The sequence below is a fragment of the Drosophila miranda genome, chromosome 4 (assembly GCF_003369915.1).
Source record: "Drosophila miranda strain MSH22 chromosome 4, D.miranda_PacBio2.1, whole genome shotgun sequence".
Lineage (NCBI taxonomy): Eukaryota > Metazoa > Arthropoda > Insecta > Diptera > Drosophilidae > Drosophila > Drosophila miranda.
The window spans coordinates 12,861,209-12,886,388 of record NC_046677.1 but is presented as its reverse complement, the minus strand read 5'-3'; the positions used below and the strand labels follow the sequence as shown (position 1 = coordinate 12,886,388).

At 43.5% G+C, this 25,180-nt stretch overlaps 2 protein-coding genes across 2 annotated transcripts; both read right to left on the bottom strand.

Annotated features, from left to right (window-relative positions):
* Positions 1-11,484: 11,484 nt before the first annotated feature.
* On the bottom strand, positions 11,485-13,627 carry LOC108164254 (tektin-1). Its single transcript, XM_017299890.2, has 3 exons — positions 13,119-13,627; positions 12,785-13,059; positions 11,485-12,727 (listed from the first exon to the last, which is right to left on the bottom strand). The coding sequence occupies exons 1-3, from the start codon at positions 13,461-13,463 to the stop codon at positions 11,605-11,607; spliced, it is 1,743 nt and encodes a 580-aa protein (XP_017155379.1). The 5' UTR covers positions 13,464-13,627; the 3' UTR covers positions 11,485-11,604.
* An 868-nt stretch (positions 13,628-14,495) lies between these two features.
* Positions 14,496-15,988, bottom strand: LOC108164310. Its single transcript, XM_017299958.2, has 2 exons — positions 15,857-15,988; positions 14,496-15,803 (listed from the first exon to the last, which is right to left on the bottom strand). Exons 1-2 carry the CDS (start codon positions 15,858-15,860, stop codon positions 14,584-14,586), a joined length of 1,224 nt encoding a protein of 407 aa, XP_017155447.1. The 5' UTR covers positions 15,861-15,988; the 3' UTR covers positions 14,496-14,583.
* Positions 15,989-25,180: the final 9,192 nt, after the last annotated feature.

Sequence of the window (25,180 nt, the reverse complement as noted above, 5' to 3'; positions counted from 1 at the left end):
CCCATTTCTCATTTCTCAGTTTTCAGTTCTCGGTTCTCTTTTTCTCCACTATCCTCAGTGAGTGACACACTAATTGTTCTGCTTGTTGTGCCCGGGATGCATTTACCATTTGGCTTGTGGCTCTGTGGCTCTTTGGAATTGGTTTAACCTGGCGTATGAGTGATTTAATATTGAATTATGGCTTCTGATTTCTTGCTTGCATGCACAATCTGTAATGGATTTATGCGACCTCTCTATGAGCCCTGCTCCACTGCCAAAACTGGGAAAAAAACTTTAACGAAAAAAACTTAAGTTGAAGCTGAAGTTGACTTGCTTCGAGGGGCACTCTGCCAAGAAAAATAAAATGTCGCTCAGTTCTTGGCGCTCTGAGCAGGCCAGCAAAATTAGTGCTAAAGGGTGAGAACGAAATGCAAATATTACATAGCTCATTAAGCATGAATTGGATTTGAACGTCCAGCATTATATCCACTTGAAAAATAAACTGGGAAAATCTTGGCAGCGTTAGAACTCAAAACGTAGGACTTCAAGCTCTGCAGAAGAGAGTTTTTAATGATTTTACCATGCAATTCAACGGAAAAACTTCTGTATCGTGTAAAACCACATCGACTTCGTTGTTTCCGGATGTAAATATGTTTTTCAATTGTTCGAAAAACCCATTTAAATTTAATTTTTCCATAAAATCTGAGATATGAGATAAATTTTGGTCAGATTTCCTAATTTGTATCCTGGATCTGATTAGAGTTTGAAGGCTTCCCAAATCCCTGTTCAATTGGTTTCCTCCTCCGCCAGGTTTCAGAGGTCATTTCATTGTTGGCTCTAGTTAATTTGTAATGCCCGACTTCAATGTTAATTTACGTTTAATGAATTTTAATTGGACCCTCCTTGACTCCCCCGTCTCTGGGCTGAACGACACGTAGACCACAAAACTGTCCGTACTCCCCTGCTCCACCGCCTCCTCCTTTGGCGACCAACAAAATTGACAAATTACATTCGGTTCAGGGAGTCCCTTCTCTAAAATGTGGAAGAGGACGAGAAGCTACCGGAGTCCTGAGTGGGCCTACAACATTTTAGTCTCCATGTCTGGGCCCTTGCCATTTCGGTTCATTTTGCGCTGTCGTTGTTTTGTTTTCTATTTCACATTTTTTTTCCGTTGGTACGTCAGAAAGGTCCAACATCGCGTTCCGTGTGTTTGGCTAATCAAAAATTGCAAACACGTTTTATATTGGCAACGCAAAAGTCATTTATTCAATTTGCAAACCAGTTTTACGTTGCGTAATCTAATCAAAAAGGTTGCGACTCCACTCCACTCCAGTCCACTCGGAGCGGAGCGAAACGAAGTGGAGAGGAGAGGAGGTTTCAGCCAGTTTCGAGCTGAGTTTACAAATGTGTATGGCTCTATATGGCTCCCGGCCTGATCTTTGGCTGCTTTCCAAAAATAACAGCCGCGGGGAACGGGGAACGGTGCAGAGAATGGACTTCGACGTGGCATGCGGCTGAACGGAAATAAAAATAAACAAAAAGACACCAAAAAGTTCAAATGTTGAAACTAAAAATAGTAAATGGCTGACGTCAGGGAATACATTAGTGGAAAGACAGATAGAGAGGGAGGTCTGAAAATTGTGGACTGGGAAAGGGACAGATGAAGCAAAAATGCTTCAAAAGCCCATTTCAATTATGCTCTTTGAGCAATGAATGTTTAATATCAAGGATATCCAATAGGTTTGGATTTTTGGAAATTTTCAATTTTTTGAACGGATTTAAAGTTTTTTTATTAATCATTTTTTTATTGGAAAGGACCAGCAAAAGTGTTCCATTCAGCGAAAATCTCTTTTGACTTCAAGCTTAAGGGTGTTTAAGTTTAAAATTATGGTGAAGCAGATAGTTCTCATTGTAGTCAGTTTTTTCCTAAAAAAATTATACCATTTGGTGATCACATCGGATCATGAGTTGTAACAGGTCTTCCCTTCATTAATAATTCAGTTAAATGATTAAGAATTTTGAACTAGTTATCCTCCTATTAGACGTAAAGTTTCTAAATGTTCAAGGTAGTGTCTTCTTCAATAAATGCTAGTAATTTCTCTACAATCCTTGTAGAGGAGACAGATTTTAGGTAGAGTGACGTCTTTCTATATCTTAAAACTAAATTCCTGAAAACAGTAACGACAGCAAAGTCTTTCTTAACACGCATGGCAACTATCTAGGGGTCTATCATACAAAAACACGACTGAAAAAGTCGCCCGCATCCCTTTCCTAAGCCCATTCACACAAAGGGAACAGACAGGGACAGGGACGGAACAGAGACAGAGGCAGGCAGGCGGACACTGGCCGATTAGCATTGCGAACATGAAAAACAGATATGCTAACGTGGCAAACAGCCGCAGCAATCGGAGGTAGACCTGTCACACCGCCTCCGCCTCCGGCTCTGCCGCGATGCCGGTACCAATAAAGTGTTTAACATTTTCGCCTGTACATTTTAATGGGTAAATGAAACAATTTCGGTGCCCGACATGCAGGCATGCAGGAGGTAAGCGCAGCGGAGACCACGCCTATATGCAGATTACGCGCGCATTTAACAATTTTACGCTGCATACACTTAGGCGCTGGGCCGGGCCTGGGCCTGGCACTGGCACTGGCACTGGCACTGGCACTGGCACTGGGACGGAGGAGCGAAGTGAAATGAAATCCTCAGCAAAAGTTGCCATTCGTTCGCTGCCGCCGCTGTGCCCGCTGTTGCATCAATAAATTAAATGCAGATTTCCATTTTCCTACATGCAATGTGCTCTCATTCTCCCCATCAACTCGCGCCCCAGACAGAAGCCAGCCCCGGTTCAATATCATGGCCTCGCCCCCTCACCACCAATCCTCCCAATTTTACATCCCCCAACTCTGACCCTGTCACTCTCGATTGGGCCACTGGCCCCCCGACAGCCCACAGCTCCCCATTGTGTTGGCAGTAGTTAGGCGTGGCAGGGAAATTGTTGCATGCACTTAATTATTTTGCACAGGTTTTTGTGTGTGCTGCAACTTCCACTTTGGGCACGACGATTTCCCCTTTGAGGCATACGAGTGCCTGACTCTGCTCCTTCTGCCCGGAGAGGGAGAGGAGAGCTAATTGAAATAAAACATGCTCCCTTCCTTGTTTAATTAAATGAGGCAAAAATGGCCCGCAGTTGTTTCAGTCAACGACTCTCACTGGCTTGGTCGGGCATTTATAAATTTTGTTTTAATTGCATCCGAAATTGCATTATGCAAACTCGAATGGGAAACGGGCTCAGGCCAGTGAAAATTTCATTGGGAAGTAGAACTTCAGTTCAATCAAGTGGAAGTGCTCTTTCATTGTGCCGTTTCGGCTGCCGTTCAGAGGTCGCAAATCAAATAGCCAATTGACACGTTCTAAAGAGAAAGTTGATCGGCAGCGACAGCGAAAGCAGGCGTCAAAATGGTCAAAACCATTGGCGTAAGGTGCGAAAATGTTTGGCAACATGAGCATGTCTTTCCATGGCGAAAACACGAGACCAACACAGAGAGAGGGAGAAGGTAGCCCCGAGCCTGGATAACCACAGAGAGAGGGATCTCATGCTAACCAAATCCAATTGGCCAGCATTCGTATGCGATTTCAAAAACCAAATCTGGTAATGGAAGGGTGCGGACTATGAGGCCAGATAGAGACAGAGGGCCAGGGAAATACGAGTACGTGTGATAAATAAGGTTTTTTCGAGGGACAGGTGAGGGGGGCTGCATACTTTGCGGCATACCCGGCGTCGTCCGTTTACCTGGCAGCCATTTCGGTACCCCCAAAAACTTTCAACTGCCAAACTGTGCTCTGCTGGACAACCATTTCTTTTCGCATTTCCTTTTCTGTTTTTCCCAGTTTTCAGTGAGTTTGCGGTTTCTTCTTTCATCGGATCGTTCCAACGTTGGGACGCTCCCTTCTGGGGTCCTCTGCTTTTGGGGAAATTTGCATTTTGCTTGATTTACGAAAAGATTGGAGGCTGTTGCAACGCAACTTTGATGTGTGTATCAATTTACCCAAGCGTTAAGGTTAAGGATTCAGATTGCATTCGTTCGGCCCGCCTGCCTGTCCTCTCTCCCAGCTGCTTCTGCCTCTTTTGCAGCTGCTGTTTGTCAGGGCAAACATTTTGTTATTGCCGGATCTGATGGACAGGAGAAGTTTGCCGAGCATTCAGTCAGAGGGAGAGCAAACGCTGATGGAATGACCGCACAGATAAGTCAATTGGCATTGCATTTGATTGCAGGTGTGTTCTGTGTTCTATCTATGTATCTGTGTGCCAGTGGGTGTTTCTCTCTGTGTGTCTGACTTGGTTACGAAACTTGGCTTTAGCTTTTTTTGGTCAAAGACATTTGGCTGCTAAGCGCATCCATTTGATAAAGGGCTTCCATTGGATTAAAACTCTTGAGAATCGATGGTATTTACATTTTTTTTAAATGTTTTATGGATTGTAGCAGCTTCAAAAAGAATCATTACCTACTATTTAAGTGCGACGAATGTGATAGCTTCGAAACTGAGTTTAAGGAATATACGTTTTTCATTTATGTCTTTTGTAGATTCTTTGGACAGTTGCTTAAGTATTTTAATTGCTATGTTTTCCTCTAACCTTGATACGGAAGATTAAAGCTATAATTACTAATTGGTTTCCATTGGATACCTGTGTTCCTGTCTATGGCTAGACAGTTCCTCAGCTTCATAAGTTTTCTCCACCTTCTTAACTTCTGGCAGGAAAATAGTTACTTCTACCACACCCTTTCAAAATTCCGACATATCATCCTATGGACATTCCACGCCTTTAACGCAGAGTCACACCACCAAAAAATCGTTTCATACTTTGTGGCTGTAATTTGGAAGAGCGCTCTCCTAACGACTTTTCTCACAAAAGTCATAACCTGCGAGGCAGACAAACGCAGACAAACAAACAAACAAACAAACAAACGAGCGAACGACTTAAGTGCAAACAATTAAAAGACAAACAGCTCAATGGCGGCTCACACATACAAGGGAAAACGCACACATACAAACCCTCATATACACTTGCAGATTCAAATGCGCAAACAAAGAATGTGCTGGATGCGACGTGGGTGGGATGTTTGAGGGTGCGTGAGACGAAAAAGTTTTTTCTGGCAGCTCAAAAGTCGAGCGACATCTGAGTCAGAGTTTTAACTTTTAAGGCTTCTTTTTTATACACTTTGCAATGAGATAAAGAGAGAGAGAGAGAGAAAAAGAGAGTGATTGTAAACGAGAAGTTTGGTGGAAAGTGGAGGAAGGAATGGGAAGGTTCAGGATATGTCTATGGCTGCTCTAGGATGCTCTAGCTCTTAGGTCTGCCCAATATAAGATTATAAAATAAAATATATAGCCACAAGAAAAATGCAGAATCATAAACCCAAATTTATATCAAAATACGAATCAATTAGAAAATATCAGATCAGTTTTTTAATGAAATAAGCAAAAATAGGCACATTTATAAATATTAAATAATATTAACATTAAATTAAAGTTCAACAGGTTTTTGTAATTTAGTAGCGATATCTCAACAATCATTTATACGTACATATATATACCGGGAAGAATGGATCTAAAGTATACCTAGCCGGACCTTTTTATTTGGTAATTTAAAACGCTCAAAAGTAAAGGAAAAAGTAAAAAAAGTAAAGGAAGAAAAAGGAATTTGTGTGAATCTTTTCATGTTTGAAGCTATGGTGCTTTATAGCATCAAGACATTTTTAATTTAACATTACTTAATCTTTTCTTTTCTCTCCTTACCTACGTTTTTCGCCTTTTCAAGCAAGACCCATCTGGACTCCTAATCAAAGTGAATTCCTAGCCAAATGACTGTGTTTGAAAATGTCGGATCACCGAGTGCTCTTTCTGTCGAAAATATGCCTTGCATTTATATGGCATGTTTCCCAATACTCCCAACTATTCTATACCCTCATGTCTAGTGTTATTTTTGTTCCTCGACAAAAAACACACAAGGGAACTCAAAGAGAACAACTTTGTTCGGTTCCATGGCGAACGATACTCCCGTTTCTTTGCATTTTTGAAGTGTGTAAAACGTGTCAGCGCCTTCGTCTCGTTCTCCACCCTTCTTTGGGCATGTCATTCAATCATTTCTGCAGGTTGAGCGTCAACATTCCTGGTAATAAAATGCCAGACAATCTGCGCGTGTTGGAATTTTGATTTTTCAGGTAACGTCAACACGAAAAGAAGTGCGTCCCTGGTCTGTAGGGAGCGAGCAGCGGCCCCGTGCAGGGTCTGGGCTAATCTCCCGACGACCGCCAAACCGCACATTAGTACAACAGGGAATCCCAGTGCGGCAGGGTGTAGGGAAGAGAGAGCTGAAGCTCGACAAACATTTGCCCCTGACAGCGGACCAAAAAATCGTGCATTGATGATGATAACGTGGCCGTGGCTGCCTGGCCCCTGACATCACTCCGTCCATCGTACCTTGCATATTCACGCCGCATTAGCGCTGACCAGGCTCAGGCCCAGCAACAGGACCAGGCCAGTCCGTTCCGGGCCTGCAAGCCCCAGTACGGGCCGGACACAGAGCAGCGAATTTTGGTTTGGTTTGAAGCTTGCGGTGCACTGCGCCTCGGCCTCGGTTGATGCTTTTGACACGATCTACTGATTTCCCCGCTCTCCGGTGCTGTGCTGGAAATGGGTTTTGCGCGGAGTTGTGGTTGCCCGGGAGTTTGGTGGCTTGTGCCGGCTAGTGGGCTAAACGTATGCTAATCGGCTTGTTTGCAGGAGGCGGAGTCGAGGGGAGCGAGCTCAGGTGCGGCGCATGGAGAGGAAGTGTTGGTCAGGGCTGTGAAATGCATCAAATGTTTTTTTGTGGCACTGAGGCTGTCATATGTGAAACATCGAAGAATGGACGCACGAGTGGGGGTAGAGATTTAGCTCTAAGTACTCTGCACCATACCACGGTTCATACCCCAAGTTGGTTCATTCAAACTGAAAGGTTTAGTTATCTGGGAATTAGTTCATAGATTATTTTCCATTAGTTTGCTTTAATCTATCTATCGTATGACAATAAAGCAGCAATACTTCTTTATAAGTATGTATTGGCACCAATTATTTAACAATTTTAATTATTTGTTGCTGTACAAATTTCAACAGTACTATTGATTCACCAGTCCACTTTCTATGAGATTTAATTTATTCAGTTTTACTCTTCCACTAATCCAACTCCTTCAAATGTGAGAACATAACAATGAGAGTTACACTGGGAATTACTTAAATTTAAACATATTTAAATTAAATTGAGTTCAGTGATTTAAATATAAATTTATTTAAAAGCCTTGTAAATACTTTCCATATTTAAACAATTTAAATATTTTTAAATAAATATATTGTATTAGATTTGTAGGAAAAATATTAATTTAAATAATTATTTAATATATATTTATAAAAATGCATTCCATTTTAATTTTCCATTCTCGGCACTAATGACGTAAATATTTAAAACTAAGTTTAGTTTTATGATTCTCAGCGGCTTTTTCTCGAGTTTTAACCGTTTTCCAATTGTTGGCTCTAATAGTAATGGCTCAAAGCTCACTCAAAGTCGAATAAGCTTATTATCACCTCAGTTAGGTACGAGTATATTGGGAAATCTTTCATAAAGATACGAACACATAACGGGAAAACTTTTTGTTCACCAAGTTGTCTCTCTGCCACTCACTTTGTATTCATTTGCTGCCCGAGAGCCCGGGATGTGTGCAAAAACTAAAACAGCAAACAAGGGTTCTCCTCGCACTCGCACGCACAAAAACATCGTCGTACCAGTATCAGTATTCTCGCAGTAAAAGTGATATCTTTTATTAGCATAATGAAGTCATAAACATTGCAACAGTTAGCCCGCAAAGTCAACAAGTCAACAGCAGAGATAAAATCAACAGTCACCCACATTAACTTCAATTATATGCCTCGCACACGCGTACACCAGTAGCTCTTTCCCTCTCCATCTGATAAGCGATCAGGAAAAAACTCCATTTACATGCAGTCCTGCAAGTCGACGGCGCAGGCCGAAGCGGAAACGGAAGTGCAGAGGCAGCTCAGAAATAATATCAAAAATGGCTGCCGGAGGCGGCAACAAAAAGTTGCAACTGTTCACAAATCATCTTAGGAACGGCGAATGCCGGTGCCGGTGCCAGTGCCAGTGCCGTGCTACGTGCTGCAACCGATGCCAGTGTTGTAAAATGCTAACGAGCCCCGGCCACCGAGACCGAGCGGCAGCCTTTGTTGTCCTACTCTCGCCACATCCCCATTCCCATCCCCAGCTCATGCTTCGACTCCTCCTCATCATCATCGTGCTCGTTGTCGCTGATGTCGCCGCTTTGAGTGACTTTGGCATGACGGCGGAAGGTGGCCTCTAACTAATTTAGCTGCCATTGCAGCAGGCAGCGTCTTCATTTGTTGGAATAGGGCAACGTTGGTGTTCCATGAAGCGATATCGTCAACATTTCGATGCTAATAAAATGTATACAAAATGTGCGAAGATAAAACGGCCAATTATACGAAGAGCATCTTTTTAAGCAACAAAGAAAGAAAAATATCTTACACAATTCTGAGTTATTTATTATTTTCTTAATAATTAACCCGTAAGGTAGAATAAAATAAATTGAAGAAGTTTTAACTTTGAAAACCATTTGTGACATGATTTGGAATCAACCTTTTAAATGTATATCTATTTTCGCGGAAATTGACTGGAAATTATTCGGCTGAAATTGTTTTCTGGAACCCAAAGCACAAGTCAGCGTCTCACTTTTAGCAGCATGGGCTGCAGACACCAAGCCGGGCCGTGCCAGCAGCTGGTTGCACCTTTGCCAGCTCCAGCCAGCAGTTGCAGCTATAAAATTCCAATTTACTCTGCATGCAGTTACTTTCTTGGCAACCAGACACGCCCCTCAGTCCGTTCCCGTTCCCGTTCACGATCCCAATCCCAATTCCATCCTCAGCCCCAGGCTGATGCCAGTGGCTGGCATTTCTTGCTTTGCCTTTGCCTGCCTGTGCGAAAGAGTTTTTCTCTTTTTCTTTTAGCTGGCGCAATTTTATGTATTTTTATGGTAGGTTGCAGCCACTGACGCTGCTGCCGCTTGTTCCGGAAAGCGGAAACCGAAAATTGCTACTTATTATGTTACTAACTTTGTGTTGCAGCTACCGCTCAGTGTTCCTGCCTCCGACTCGCTCACTCCCTTCTCAGCCCTCTGTATTTGTGTCTGTGTGTGTGTGAGCTGGAGCTCTATGGAGCCTGTTGTTCGCTGGTGTGATAATGTCAGGTTTTGTTAAAATTAAATTGCATGTCTTGCTGCGTTGAAGTTAAATTATTGCCTCCCAGGGTCGAAGGTGTGGCGGCATCCCGTCCCCATCACCAACCCCTCCGCCAGCCAGGCATTAAACTTTACATCTCCAACTGCGAATAGTTTCCCAAAAGTTTGCCTCAAGTAGCCTACGGATCGTACTTTAAACAAGTCATAGAATAAAGGTCTCTCATACACATATACACACCTTCTATAAAGACCATTTTTTACTCATCGCAGCGGGAAGTATAAAAATGTTTGCGCTTACACCACAAAAGTATGCAACAGATTTTTTCTTAGCCGCCGCATGGTGCCAACGCAAAAACAGGCAATACTGCTGTGGTTAAGGGGTGGCGTGCAGGTTGGTAACAGGCATGTGGCACCGGTCGCCAATTTTTGCACGCGGCATCGGAGCCAAAAAAATCACGCTGTGATTTTTACCGGCATCACAAAATATTAACAGCACAGCACACAACAAAACATAACAAAACCGATGTGCATACATGCATATACAGAACTGAAGAGTGGGAGATGAGATACAAAGTAGTCTACAAATTTACGAAACTGCTTTTCGATGCTGGCGATACCTGGGGTCTCGTGTCGTTTTGGAACTTTATTCTCCAATTACTCGGCTGTTTGAAAGCACATTCCAGCATGCTCGAATGGTTTATAGGAGTTTATCCAACTGGATTCGCTATAAGTTCAAAAATATTGCTGAATGTAAGTGAATGGAATTTAAGGGCCCAAAGAGATAAGGATTAGATAGACTCGAATGAACATCTTTTTGAATTCCAGGCAATTCTTCTTAAAGCATATTCAAACTTCAAACTTCCTATTAGATGATTCTCTTTCTTAAATCTTCATGCAGATTTTCAAAAAGTATTTTACGAAATAGTTAGCTTGCAAGTAGACTTTGAGACATCCTGTAAAGAGCTCTGGTTGCTCAACCATTTGTAGCATTTACCCAGCATTTTTACGGGCCACAGCAAGAAAAATTCTCAGCCAATCCCTCATCCACCTGTCAGCTCAATCCAAGCCTTGACCTTGCCCAAAAAATGGAGCACAAGGAAACCATGCAAACTTTTTGGGAATCCATCCTGAAAAATTTCTGCCCAGCGTTTTACCACGTCAACCCTTTGCCTCCCGCCAAGCGATGCACAATATGAAAAACAACACGTTCAGAGGCAATAAATCCTGGCCGACGAATGCTTCGCACGAATAGGGACGAAGAGACCAGAGACAGAACCAGAACCAGTATCAGGACCAAAGCACAACCATTGCAAGACAGAAAGGAGACATGTTACATAGTTCCCTTGGAATTCTTTTTTGGCTATTTTTGCGGGTGACAATGAATTTTGGAGTGGCCGTGTACGGACAACCATGACCTTTGGCCCTCCCGCTGTGGAAATAGTGGACAAATATTTAAACTAAAATTCAGAAGTGAAAATAATTTCAACGAGTCATAAAGTTTTCCATTTCAGTGTGGAATTCCTACACCCTGGTCGTACAGTACGATGGGTAATTTATTGGCTTCAGAGCGGTCGCAGGACACAACATCCTATCCATACCGTGCTTCATGTGTTTTCCAAATACTGAAAGAGGCCAATAGCCGGGGGACTGTCCCAATATTTGTTACTCCGAGGAAGGCAAACATTAACAAATGTTCAACTACCTCCAAATCAATATCACCCCCCACCATTGCCACAGCCCACCCTCTCCCCCAGCTAGTGTATCTGTAAATTGAGTACGTGTTGTTCTAGCTGTTGAACGTGTTTCGGTAAATACTGAAGCCAACACGTGTGAGAGGGAGCTAGGGAGCGAAAGGGCCGAATGGGAAGTTGGCAACATATTTCTTTCAGTTATATGGATTTCCGAACGTGTCTGATTGTCCTCTAATGGCATTTTATTGCATTTATTAAAAACAACTTAAGAGCTTTGGGGCTAATGCGGAAGTCCGCATAGTCGTAGAAGGCCAAACAGAAGCCTGATAAAAACTTTCCCCATTTGAATCAACAAAAGAACATTAAGAACGCTAAGGACAGTAATTATATTACAATATTCTGTATATGCTTTCTATATGTGGCACCCACTACCGAACGAATTAAAGATAAAAGGCTAGAATTAGTTTAAGTATCTAGGGCTTTAACTAACAATCTCTTTCGCAAGCTGTTCAAAAAATGCATTTACAATTTATTTAAACGTGCATCTCATACGTCATACTGCTACGTCAAAGAACCATATAAAATATAACTCAACAATTTTGATCCATTCCAGGAGAACTATTAACTAGAACGTTGCCGAGCCACTCAGGGCATTCGCCGATGGGTAGTGTGAGCGAAGCAGCATACAGCGCTCCCGATCCGTAAACAGGGTGCGGCGCTTGAGCATTATCTCCCGCTCGAGGACGGCGCGTGCTGACACCAGATCACTCTTGACCCGCTCGGCCTCGTCCAGTTCGTGGAGCATCGCGGAGACGCTGCTCTGGATGGTGTGCACCTCGTCGATGAGGTCCTGTTGGGCCACGTCTCGACAGTTCTCGACATTGGGGCGATAGCTGCGGTTGTCCATTCGCGTCTGGGCCACCTTCATGGCGGAATCGAAGCTGCGAACGCGACGGCGAATGGTGAGGATGCGGGTCTCGGTGTCGGCGAGGGTCTGCAGGATGTTGCGAAGATCGTTCTCGAAGCGCTGCACTGCCTCCTGGGTGCAATTGATGCGCGCCGTAAGAGCCTTCTCTACTATATCGGCCTGGGTGCGAATGTCCCGGGCGGCGTTCATCAGGATCGAGTTGAGGGTTGCGCGCAGGGCCACCGACTTCTGGCGGCACTTCTCACAGTCCTCGAGTGTCTCCATGCTGAAATGCTCCCAGTACTTCTCTGATGCCTGCTCTGGGGGCTGACGCACAGCTCCGGGCCGAAACATAATCGTTCGCGAATTGTTGTTGAGGCCCTGGTTGAGGGTATCGATTTCGTAGGCCTCCTTCTTATCACTCCAGTCGTACTCCAACCGCTGCCTGGCCGTGCGATTCTCAACCTGCTGAGCCTCAAAGTCCTCGAGGGTCTTCTTCAGCAAGCGCCGTATTTCGGCAATCAGGGCCAGTTCGTTGACCAGCTCTTCCTCGGTCTGATCCCTCACCAGCTCCGTGTCGGGACGAGAGGCGCGTTTCTCAATGCACTCCTTGGCAATTGACTCCGGAACGCCGAGTATCACGAGGGACTTGCGCAGCTTTATGCGTTCCACTTCCATTGTGGATATCTCGTCGGCCATCGCTTTGATGGCGTTCTCCAGAGTGTTCTTCCATTTACCTATCAACTGGGATCGCAGCTTCAGCTTGTCGGTAGTTTCCGCCTGGGTTTTCGTGACCAAGGCCGACAGTCGCTGGAACTCTGTAGCGGCACTAAAGCGATTTCTGCGGGAGGAAGTGTTTAACGTGTGCCTTCTGATCAGGTTCCTAGATAGTCATTACTTATCCGCCTTGTCCAGCACTCCGTTGATCAATTGAATCGTTTGATGGTTCCTTGTTCTCCACTCGTTAGGACTGAAGCGAGTGATCGAGTAGCGATCCACCACAGGACGTGTTCCCGTCAGGCCTGCCATAGGACTCCAATCGACCTTGCCAGAAGCCCAGGGCCCGATCGGACCCATTGGCATCAGCTGATCCTTGTGTGGCAGATCGTCGCCCGCCTGCGGCAAATAGCATGGCGGATTCTGAAGGTTGTCCCTATTGGGGTCCATGGCACGCTGCACCGAAGAGATTATTAAGGAAAACGGAAAAACTTTAGAAAACTTTAGATACTCACGGCAAAGATGGGTTTCTGCGATTGATTGTACTGATCTGCTCGCATGTTGGCCAGCTGCTTCTGCTGGTGATCTACTCCGGCCTGGAGATCCGCCTGAAGCTGCTTGTGCTCTTGGGCTGGACCCACCACTGTCAGGTGGATGTGCTGCTGGGCAGCCTCTTCGGGGTACGGTGCTAAAGCCACCTTAGCCGGGTTCGGAGCCTTCGTCAGTCGAAATGAGGGAGGATCCGGCGGCAGTGGACAGATCAATGGAGCCGGACATGTTGCCGGAGGATTGAGGTCCTTGACCTTGGCTTGGCAATCCCCGTCTCCCTGGTGCGGTGTCTTCTTTTCCTCACAACTCATCCTCAATTAACTTACTCACAAGACCCCAAAAAGTAACAAGAATATTTATTTTAAACTAATGTTTTCTCCGCTTCGCTTTTGCTTTGTTCGTGAAATAGATTCTGACTGAAAATTTCGTTTCACTTGTTTAAAGGGCATAAACAAGGCAGATTGCCTTTCGGGTATGGCAACGGTTACTAGATTGTTTTTTTTCCTTTGTCAAAAGCCTCGAATATACCGTATCCACTGTTATACATACACATGTAGGTATTTTTCTGAAATCATTTACTCAGATTTTGGTATACTAAATCTATATATATGTCGGGTGTCTATTAGAATTCGGATTCGGGGCAACTGTGTGGGCGACTCCAATTTACTGCCATTTTTCTTATATATTGGGGTGAAAAAGAGGGCATGCCCAGAAAATGCCACGCATGCAAGGTAAAATCCACCTCTTCGCCTAATCTACGTTAAAGACAAAAAGTCGATTTTTCACCAAAGGTATTGACATCACACGCTTGGTTAGGTGAAGTTCGTACGAGGCTGTTTTTGCCATATCATACCATCCCTCAACGCTGAACGCGCTCTCTCTTCTCTCCCTTTCTGAGCGAGTCGTATCTATTTACCCACTCTGTGAGATCGTAGTTGTTCTAATATTAGGATCCGACAAAATATTAAAAAGAACTGAAAAATATATGGGATTTCATCAGTTGAGAACGGCTTAGCGAAGACGAAATTTTCATAATTGGAGATCAGCTCCAAACCTCGAGATATTATTGTTCATCAACGAAGCAATCAATTGAGTTATCCTCATTTCTAATCCGTGCGACCACAATGTGCACCACAGCGAAACGTGGCAGGTCCCGCTAGTGTTATACTATGTAAACATTTTGTTGCTTTGTATCTTTTAGTATTGTTGGAAGCTGCCGAGCTTACGTGTATGTTCTGAGAGGGTAATGTAAGATAGTTCCGATAAAAGATATTAGAAGAGATTATAGGAAATATCATAAGATCTATTGGAAGCTTCTGCTCCGGAGAGGAAGTGTTGAAATATTTTATAGTCTAAACGATTGATGTTTATTCCAGAACTTCTCTGACTCAAGACTGACAATTTAAAGCATAATTAAGCGTTTTGGTTTAACTAGGAATTAGCGGCCATGTTTTGGAAGAACATGATGGAAAACTCAAGGACGTTGCTGGGCTTATAGCGTAAGAGATTCAGCACATAGTCCTGCATGAAGTCGGCCAGCTCGGAGTGACCTTCCAGGTAATTTATGGCATTGTCATAGTTTAGGGCCTTCAGTTCTCTGAATTTCCTGGCCAGCTGGGTGTTCTGACGCCACATCAGCTCTAGTTTGGGCAGAATCATCTCCTTGCGCTTCGGCGGGATGCAAGCGGCGTGCAGCAAATAGTTGTAGCCGCGCCAGTAGTGCAGGGCAATGCGGCCTTCGGGGGTCATGAACGTCTCGGCCACATCCTGCAGTTCATCGTTGAAGCACTGCTGGGTCACAATATGCACGGTGTTCTTGTAGGTGCGGTAGAAGATGCGTACCACCTTGCGCTCTTTGTGCACCACCAGATTGCAGCGCAGCACTCGGCCGTAAAGGTTCATGGTGTAGTACTCAAAGTCGCCCACAAAATTGTTGCACACCAAGTGCCGCATGAGGAGCATGATGCCTCCGTCGAGCACAAACACATGATCCCGATCCTTGATGTCGATGCGGGCCTTGAACTTCTGGGTTTCCTCGTTGATCTTCGTCGCCCGAATCGCTGTGAGAAGAAGATCCGCATGGTTTCTTAGCTCCAGGGTCTTCTCAATCTTGGCATGATCGACGCGGTCGAACTCCATGCGCTTCTCGCAGATCAGCAGAAACTTTTCGTCGTACTTCCCCTTCAGCTGATGGCCACACTCCACGATGCCCTTGCCCTTCTTCATCTTGCTGCTGCTGAAGACCACGTAGCCATCGTAGGCCTCCTCCACGTTCAGGCAGAATCTCCCAATCTGTTTCAGTTCGCGCTCGAAGAAAATCTTCAGATTCTCGTTGAGCTTGCAGTTGGTGTTCCTTAGCTTGGAGATATACATCTGCTCCTTAAAAATGACGGCTTGCTTCACGGGCAGAAACTGCTTGGGATTGATGCCCCAGTCGCACACCCGATACTGGTCATCGGAGGGCTCGATGGGCCGCAGCAGAGCCGATATAATACTCGATACACTGATCTCATCCTGGGGACTAAGCTTATCCGTCTCCTCGCAGGCCTCGCTAAAAACGCGCTTCTTATTCGGGTCTCGAAATGTGTCCAAGTCGCACGGCACAAAGAGCGGTGGGTCCAACATCAGTTTAGTTGTATCTTCTTCTGAAGCTATTTTTAATAACCGATTAAAGTGATTGCGAGGAACTAAGTAGAAATCTTACCCATTCTTAGGATTTTTATGGAGAATTTTACTGATAATATTAAAAATATGTATTCTACGAGCTTATATGTTATATAAAACTGCCAGTAAGAAAGAGCTATAACTCAAAGCTGTGCTGATTTGAAAAAGAACATAATGGCTATCTTAAAGAATTGACTTAAATACATGAAATACTAGTTGATACATGAATACTAGTGAACTATTCTCTCTCTCTATTTCTGTTTCTCCAAGCGATGTCATTTGGAAGCATTAATTGACTTCTGAACGATGGGTGCCCATGAGCAAACCGTTTAATGGTTCTGGTGGTGTAGGAATTTCAGGTAGTGGCAACACATACCACCTGGCTCTGGTTTGGATTTGAGCGCATGAAAAAGTGGGCATTCTTTGTCCATAGCACCACTCAGCACTTTCGGATGGGCGAAATATTCAAAATTTGGTTCTCAATCGAATGCGAGCCGAAGAAACGATGTGCTCGATGTGCTTATTGCCGTTGTCTACCATTTTCTCTGTGAGTTTCGATAACGTACCGGCGCTCTTGTCTCAGTTGCAACCGTTCGCTCTTCTCCTCTATTCACATGCATACTTAATATAAAACAAAATTTGTATTAGATATGCCAAATAAAAAGCTTCGCAGACATCGTGGTAGGAATACTTACAGTCTGTAGAGTGAAGGCTACAGAAGTTTCTTATAGTTTACTTGAATCAGTTCATAAATTCAGTTTGAATGTTATACTTTATTCATGTCTCGCTGAGGATCCTCAGTCAGAATGCCACTCAAATCTTGCCTTTGTCCTGCTGGCCAAGAACTTGACTTGCTTGGCAATTAGTCAGAGCATCAGGGAACATCTTCAAGTGCTCTGTGTGTTTAGTAATTCTGAAGTGGCCCAGAGCGCAACATTGCTTCAAAATTGCGCTGCAACAAGCGAAACAAATAGAAGAAGTCCTGACATGCTCCCTTAACTAATTGCAAGGCCAACAGCTCTTCAGACAACTTAAAGAGCGACAAACAGCGTGTTCCAGGGGGTGGCTGCAGGGGCTGACAAGTGTAAATAAGAGCCGAGTACGTGCACGCGAGTGTGTATGCCTTTGCGTGCTTTAATGGCAAAGACTGTAACCGAATGGACGGCAAATAAAAGGGTCACAGGAGGGACATGCTCATTGTTATTGGGGCGCAAACAGAGGACCCATCGGCAACTGGAGGGCGTCTCATTAAAACGCAAAAAGCGTATGAGAATATCAACAGTTGAGAAGGAACACACACAACACACAGCAAAGCGGAGGAGCAGATAAAGGCTGAACAAAGGGTAAGAAATAAATAAAATGGCTCCGTCTCGGGCTCGGACTCGGCCTTCGGCCTGGGTCTCTGCTTCGGCAATATTAAATTTGTTATTAAGCTTGTAATTATTTGCTGAGGCGGAAATGTTGGCATCTGCTTCTGCTGCGTCTCCCTTTCTTTCTTCTTAACTACGCGAATTACGCTCCATGAAAATGAAAATATAAATAAATTATGCAAAAGACAAAGACAATGCGTTTTTTTCCCATTCATTCGTTCATTCATTCTGAGGATCCTCCGATGTCCGCTTATTTCACAGTCAAGTAAACTTTAAAAGAGAAGTACACGGATCCAAGGTCCAGGTCCTGTCCCGGGGCACGGACAGCGGACAGGCACAGGAATTGTGCTCCTTCATTGTGGACCTCTCATTAATTTGTTATGCATTTCTCTCTACGCGTAAATTAACTACAATTGTTTCTGTGTGCCGTCTTCCACTTACATTTAATCTTCTTCATCTCCATCTACATTTCCATCTCCACACGCTCTCCTTTCATTTTGCATTCATTTCAGGCCTCGTTCATTTCCTTTGCATTTGTTTTGCATTTCTCGTCATTGTTCGCCCTCGGCCCCACTGTCCTTGCCCCACACCAAACCATACCACACCATACCTATACACTACCCCACCCCACCCATTGAGTGCTAAAATAAATCAAAATGTATGTGTATGTGAGTGGGGCACAGAGAAACCCTGGGAAAAACACCAACTAAAAAAAGGAAAGCAAATCTTAAATGAAAATTGTAACCGCTGCGGCTGTGGAAAAAGCCATTGGGAATCCGTGGAGGCTGAACTGGGGATGTGGCTGGGGCTGATGCTGGAGCTGTAGCTGGAGCTGGGGAAACTGTTGGTAATCTCAAAGCCCACATGTATTGGGCTCGTGGGCTTTGGAATACGGATTGTGATTGGGGGTCGGCGGGGAGCTTAAGGGTCAGTAATAAATGTCATGATATGAAATTTATTTACGCGCTACGAAAAACCAAAGCAAAGGAATGCAATAACAACAGCACGAGCGACCTAGGACCAAGGACCAAGAACAAGAATCGTAGGAACAATGCCACAAAAACAGATACTCGCACAGATACACGCACAGAAGGAGACAAGCTTCAGCCGAATGGCAAAAGACAATTAAAGTGGAATTCCAGAGAAGAATGCCGAAGGGCCAAAACGGATGATAGAAAACTCTGATACATGCTGATCACATGGAGAAGTGAAGAACATTGTACATTCACAATAAGTAATGTCCCAAGAGATATAGACGCATTCCAGCAGTTTAAATCTATTCCTTTTTCCAGCGGATCATTCAAAGGCGAAACAAACGGATTCACTGCAAACCAGTATTGTATTCCATGTAAGTTACTTCTATATTGTAATTATTAGTACATACCAGCTTAGAATTTAAAATATACTTGCATATTTTATCTTTACCCGAAATAAGCGTGCTTCTTTGTTCTGAATTTCAACGTAAACTCTCCAAAAACATAAACATGGCATCTATCATCATGAGGCATACATAAAATGCTCCCCCTTCCTCATTTGGATCGCAGCAAATCCCTCAGAAGCCCCGTGGGGTATTCACTTACAACAGAAGCTAACCCTGAGACAACAGTCGGACATTCCCCTAACTATGGCACAAACCCAAAGAGAAAGAAAGAGAGAGAGAGAGAGACAAACACACCTCCTCGTGGATGCAATTATATGAGAGACACGCAACAAGAGCCACACAATGAGAATCTCAGGCTCAATCTTGATAACAATGTAAATAATACAGGTTCTCGCAATTTTTCTGTAATTAACACATCCCCAGCAAAACAGCAGGCAAATGGCAGAAAAGGACACTCTTCTCGCAGACAAGTTCGTACATTCGTCGTATATCATATAAACTCTCATTTTGAATGAGTGCTGACTGAGAGCATGACAGGATTGCGTGTTGGTAGGAAGAACTGTGGCACTGCTGCAGGCATGAAACCTAAGCCAGGTGATGGGGACGGGGGATGGGGACGGTTGATGGGGGAAGGGGGATGCACGAGTACTCTTACAGAATGGTTTCAGGACCTTCACTCATACATAAACACAAAAGTGTTGTCAGCTCGCATCGCATTTTTATGAGCTGTTCATGTGAAAGGACATGCAACCCCATCCCCATACCCATCTCCCTGTTTTGTGCTTGTTTTGTTTGTGTCAGGTTTAAGTGGCATCTCTCGACACATCTCTCCACCAAATTGGCATGCTTTCGCCAGGCACCGCTCATTGTCTCTTTAGGGTCTTGTAATTTGTCAGTCAGTTATGGGATAAATGAGCGTGAATTATGTAAAAAGCAATTAAAAGGAAACTTTACCCATCCTTGCTTTACGCCTTCCATGTATTCCATGCTCGAGTATTCGAATGCAATTGAGGTCAGCGCGCACAATTGAACTGTGAACTGTAAACTATGAACGGGGAAAAAACAAAATGGCAAAAATCAAACAGAATAATTTCATTAAATCAATTGAATATTGATTGATGAATTCGTTCGCCATTTGTGACATTTATATTCATGTTCGCATTCAAGCGTGCAGGCCCATAAATTAATTGTAATAAAAATGCCAATCACAAGTTGTCTAGAAGGCCAGACAAAAAGTCCCTGCCAGACCCAAAATGTTGACCTGAATTCTTTACAAACTTTCACCCTTCACTGCACTTTCTTCCGATAGTTCAATAGTCGCCTATTAAATGCATAAACTTTGGCTTATAGAATTGAAATTTGTTAGCCTGAAAAGCAGCAATTAATTGATATAGTTGGCAGAAGAGAAGAGTGTACGGAATGAAATGGCTGTTCGAAAGTTTCGCAAATATTTAGATCGCTTTGAAAACTTTGCCAAAAAGGCTTACACATGTGCGAGAAAAACTCAGATGAGTTGATTAGTTAATTAAGTTTTAGAGGGTACTCGCCTACAACAGAGAGTACTCCCCGGTGTCACTGGCAGAGGTAAACTATTGTCTTTCAACAATCTACAATATTGTCTGCAGAAAATTTGAATTTTCCAAGGAAATAAAGAGTAACAAAAAATTCCCAGAGTTCGAAAAAACAATTGCCGAAAAACAAACGGCTGCCCATAGTACACCTTTCGAAATCCTTTTTTGCCCATTTCCAGCAAAACACAAAAACTTTATTTTATAAAATGCAAATTATTTTCCAATTTGATTTCATTATGCAATCTCAGTGAGCATTATCAAGTACAGTCGCAGGGAGAGCACATTTTGCTGGTTGTTTTCTTTTCTGGCGTCCTGCATTGACAAGCAAACAAAACTCGGTGCTCGGAAAATCTGCAGGCAAACAAAAAACTTTGGCCAAGGTGTTGTGTTGGTGCTGCTGTTGCGGTAGCAGGTGCGGCGGATGGGCGGATGGGCGGGTGGTCTGAAAAACAGGCAACAGGATGCGGCAAGCAGCGGGAGCACAGTCTGTGCGAAAACTTGATTGTTGTCTGATTTTGTTTATTTTACAATAATTTCGGCTCCGTACTTCTCGTTTGAAAGTTTTGGCCAGAACTGTGCGCACATCCCACCCAATGTACGAGTAGACCTATTTATATTGCATAATAATATTTGGAAAAATATGCATAAACTGCCACGTTGTTTATTGATTCTACCGTGGATGGTTGGAAACAACATCCAATTTGAAGGCAAGACCAAGCACTCGTGCAACATTTCCATTTATGTTTATTGATGGACAGCTGGTGGGTTGGCTACGGAGAAAACATTCTCAACTAAAATCCACACTGGAAGGAGAATGAAGTTTAGCTGGGATTTCTATCTGCAATCGCAGCGGAGTAGCGACTGCAACCGAGAGTGACCCACTTTTCCACTATCCTCATCAGCTCATTAAGCATCAAGTTGCTTTAAATAAACTTTCGCTGAAAAAATACATATAACACAAAATACAAAAAACCAAAAACAAACTTGGCTAATTAATTAGAGCCTGAGACGGTGGCTGTCTGGTGGCAACATCATTAACGAGCCCGCACCATGGCTCGCCGCACCAAATCCCCCAAAAGACCTAATCGACCCACTGACCGACCATTTTTTGTTTTCTCCGCGCGCTTAATTAGCTGACGCTTGACAGGTGGCAGAATTTATTAAAGATTATGATATGCCAGGGAAAAACTGATGCCAAAGCTTAAAGTCCTTGAAAGCTGCTTTAAGGTAGAGACTAATTAGCGAAAAGTTCAGCTGGCAAATGAATGAAGGAAGCAGAAGCCGGCTGAATAGAAAGGATACCATATTCCATGCTTCGACGCAGGGCTGGAGCATCAGAAGCATGTGCAACCCGTTATTTGGATGTGGATAATCAGTGGATATGAGTTGTTTGGTGGAGGGAGAAACATTTAATTCAGGGAATATCAGGGACAGTGACCATTATAAATTATATTTCAAAAATCAAGCAATAAAATTTTTTTTTTTAATTTTAAAGGTATTTTTGGTTAGAATAAATGAATAACATAATAATTATTTTTCAGCAAAAAAGTAATATTGAATATGATGAATATGGTTTTATTTGGGTTTTCACTCAGAATTAAAAACTCAAAGTTGAATATAGAACAGCGACAAATAAATAAAAAGGCGATTAAAACGGAGTGAACTACAAATAAAAGTTCTTAGGCGGAAATAGTATTTCCCAAAGTGAACTCAAATCTTCATGGAAATCGAAACAGGTCTGAATTCACGGATTAAATCAAGGCTTACACTGAAGAACGCTTTGAAAAATATTTGAAAAAAGATTGTCAGCTTAAAGTAAGGAATGTATCAATGGAACCCATAACCAAAGCCCTGAACCAATTACTCAAAGGAACCTCGAACCGCGGCTGCAATTTCACTCATACTCGTACTCGTAAATGTTTACCCATTCCATTCAGATCGCACTCCGCCAAAGTTGTTTAAAAAACTGTTTGTAAAAGTGTAAAGTAAAAACAAATATGTATGTATGTATGTGTATATGTGCGCGTATAAAAAAGCATGAAAACTGGCGAGTGACATGTGGAAGCGAAAAAGGAAAGGGGCTGCGACTGGGACTGTGAGGGGGATAGATAGCTGGAAGGCAGCTGGGCGTAAACCACTCAAAGGCGTAAATAAATACGCCGCCCGCATAGGTAGGCTATGCTTTTTGTTTGCCCTGGCTGTGTATATGTTTGTGTAGGCTCACGTATGCCCCCAATGAATGTGTGTATGTGTATATGTGTGTGTTAATTTGCCAACAAAGACACGTACAAACATGCAAACAGCATTTAAGAGATTTACTAAAAGAGAAAGCTCGCACCTGAAAGACATCTCTTCCCCACATGGATAGAGTGTGCGTCTGTGTGAGTGTGTGTGGGTGTGAGTGTGTGGGAAAGTATTCAACCGCTGTGAGTGTGAGTAAGCGAGGGTTTGAGTGTTTACCTTGTCATTGCTATTAATTTGTACACGCTACATAATAGCTCTGTCAATATTTTCCAAACATACTCTAAAAAGGTGCCACCCGTTGAAAATGGGAATAGGTATAAAAACATTTCGAGTACTCGTACAATAGCTTGAAGGTTGCTGGAGGGTGGACGGCTGGGGTGATGGGTTGCTTGTAATGGGATATGAGAGCAGACTAAGCGATCTCATTATGCTCACCCAAGGTTTGGTGAAATCCTTAGGATACGGAAGAAAGCCTTTCAGATTATGTAGGATTGTTCCATTTTTAGTTGACGAAAATTATAGTCAGAAAACTCCAACTCAGATTCCTTTAAGCAGTCTTTAGAAAAACTCCACTATAATGCGTAGATTCACAATATAAATGTATAGATCATAGTATCAAAACATCACTTGAATAGTTCAAGATTACTTCTTTGGAAAATTATTAGAGAAGAATTAACAAGTAGAAACCTATAGCTTATTATAACACCACATCATTAAAATGTCATCATACGAATGCATATCATACGAAAAACTCTGAAGTCCGAAAGGATTACCCTGTTTCTCGTCTACTAAAAACCAAACTATTAACCAAGTCGACAGTCTGTGCGATATGAAGAGCAGATAATGTCCTAGTCTTGGTACATTTTCCACATTTTATCCTCAATCTAAGGAGTTTCTTTACAGCCATTCATTCTTGATTTTTTAAAAGTGATTTCTAGCCATACCTTTAAATAAGAGTAATGCTTTTAGATAATCTAGATTCCCACCTCTTCGCAAAAGCCTCTACAAACTCCACTGGTAGTCCGAAAACCACAACGAAATTTCAGTTCCCAACCTTCCCCATACTAACCCCCTGACAAGGCATATCAATCAACGTTGTGAAAAGAAGTCCATTGTGCGTTAACAAGTGGCACGTTGTCGGATTGATACGCAGGCTTAAAAAAAAGTCGAAAAGCCAAAGCAGGCAAAACAGAGCATGCAGAACAGCAGAAGGAAAGAAAACCAAAGTCAAAAACCGAAACCGAAGCCGAGCCAACCGTGATGTACATATCTATAACTGTGCCTTGGCTTTGCCCAACATTTTGCTAGCTGCAGCTTTGTGCCGAATCCCGGTCACAGGCCAAGGCTGAGCCGAGGCCCTTAGCCACATCCAATGTCAGTTGCTATAGTTGCCGCCTGCAACTCAAACATCAACAGTAGCCGTTGCTGAAGCAGGAGCTGTCGCTGGAGCTGGAGCTGTAGCTATAGCTGCAACAGAGGCTGTTGTCATTCGGCGGAGTATGTCAATGACAACGTGGTCCGCACACGAGTTTTCAAGACAAAAGATTGAAGAGTAGTCAGCAGCATGGATGTTCAGGAGGTGAAGTGTGTGAGGGACAGGGCACAGGACTCGTACAAGTCATCAGCCATGTTCAGGAAGCTAGTTAGGCGGTACCCAACCTACGACCTCCGTACGTCGTACAACCCGGCACCACCCCATCGTCACCCAAGTTGAGGCTCTGCCAAAATGTCACCAGCGACAAGTTGTTCAAACAGCAAATTACATCCAGCCTTTGAGAGAGGGCCAAACCCAAACGGGGACCAGCTCCAGCTCCTCCATCATCAAGGGCTCCATTTTAAAGCCGCCTCTCTAAGCAAGCTCCCAGAATTTTATGCAATTCCCCCAGCGCGCTGGCATTTTGAATATGTTTTTCCTTTTCGCTTTTCCTTCTGGGGCTGCTGGGGCTGCTGCTGTTGTTGCTCTTGTTGATAGTACCTCGAGACCCGCGCTCTCGAGTGTTACTTTTGGGCTCGTTGAGGCACAAAAGTGCACTCGGCTATTGAAAATCCAACAACTGATAGCAGGCGCTGCATACAAAGCAGCCCAGGGATAAAACAAGAAGAAAATAGATGGACAAAGCTCATGGGGCATAGGACAAAGTGAAATGCTCTTTTGTGGGAACAGAAGGGACGTAAGCGGTTACAAAATGGGATAAGAGACCTTGTAATACCAACATTTTCGTCCAGATTCGTTGCATAATTGGAGTAAAACTTTCGAAAGACTGTAACTCATCCATTTGAAAAATTCATTCAAATCTCTCTCCCCTTCTCATTCACATAGCCAATATACTCTTTTGCCAGACTATAAAACTGCCCAAGATTATCCGGCTGCATGGTATAAAAGGAAAAGGAAGAGATGGGTGGAAGAAAGTGGGGAAAATAGAAAATGCCAGCAACACAAGAGGCGTGATAGGCACGAAAACAGCAACAAGGCGTGCGGGCGGGTGGTACTCCTCAGCCTCCTTCCCTGTGGGGACCTCTTTATATTCATATTCCGACAAAAGTTCCTTCCTGCCCTTTAAAATATAAAGTTTAAGGAGAATTTTCTCTTCAGTGGCAGTCCATTCATTCATCATCATTTGCAACTAATTGATTTGACTTTCGCCTTGAACTCATTAGGTTCTCTAATGCCCCAAAAGTCGACATTTAGGAAAAATCATTTTCCGTATTTGTACTCGTACCACTATATCACCATACTGGAAAGCTGAAGGAAAAGTTTTGCTTCAAAATTGATTTGAGTGGGGAATATACGCATTTCT

What these genes read in the sequence shown, in the direction of transcription:
- LOC108164254 (XM_017299890.2), bottom strand. Translation starts at nt 13,463, where the DNA reads ATGAGTTGTGAGGAAAAGAAGACACCGCACCAGGGAGACGGGGATTGC. An exon ending in CGCAGAAACCCATCTTTGCC is followed by an intron (nt 13,060 to 13,118) that starts GTGAGTATCTAA and finishes TCTTCGGTGCAG; the next exon opens with CGTGCCATGGACCCCAATAG. An exon ending in GTGCTGGACAAGGCGGATAA is followed by an intron (nt 12,728 to 12,784) that starts GTAATGACTATC and finishes TTCCTCCCGCAG; the next exon opens with AAATCGCTTTAGTGCCGCTA.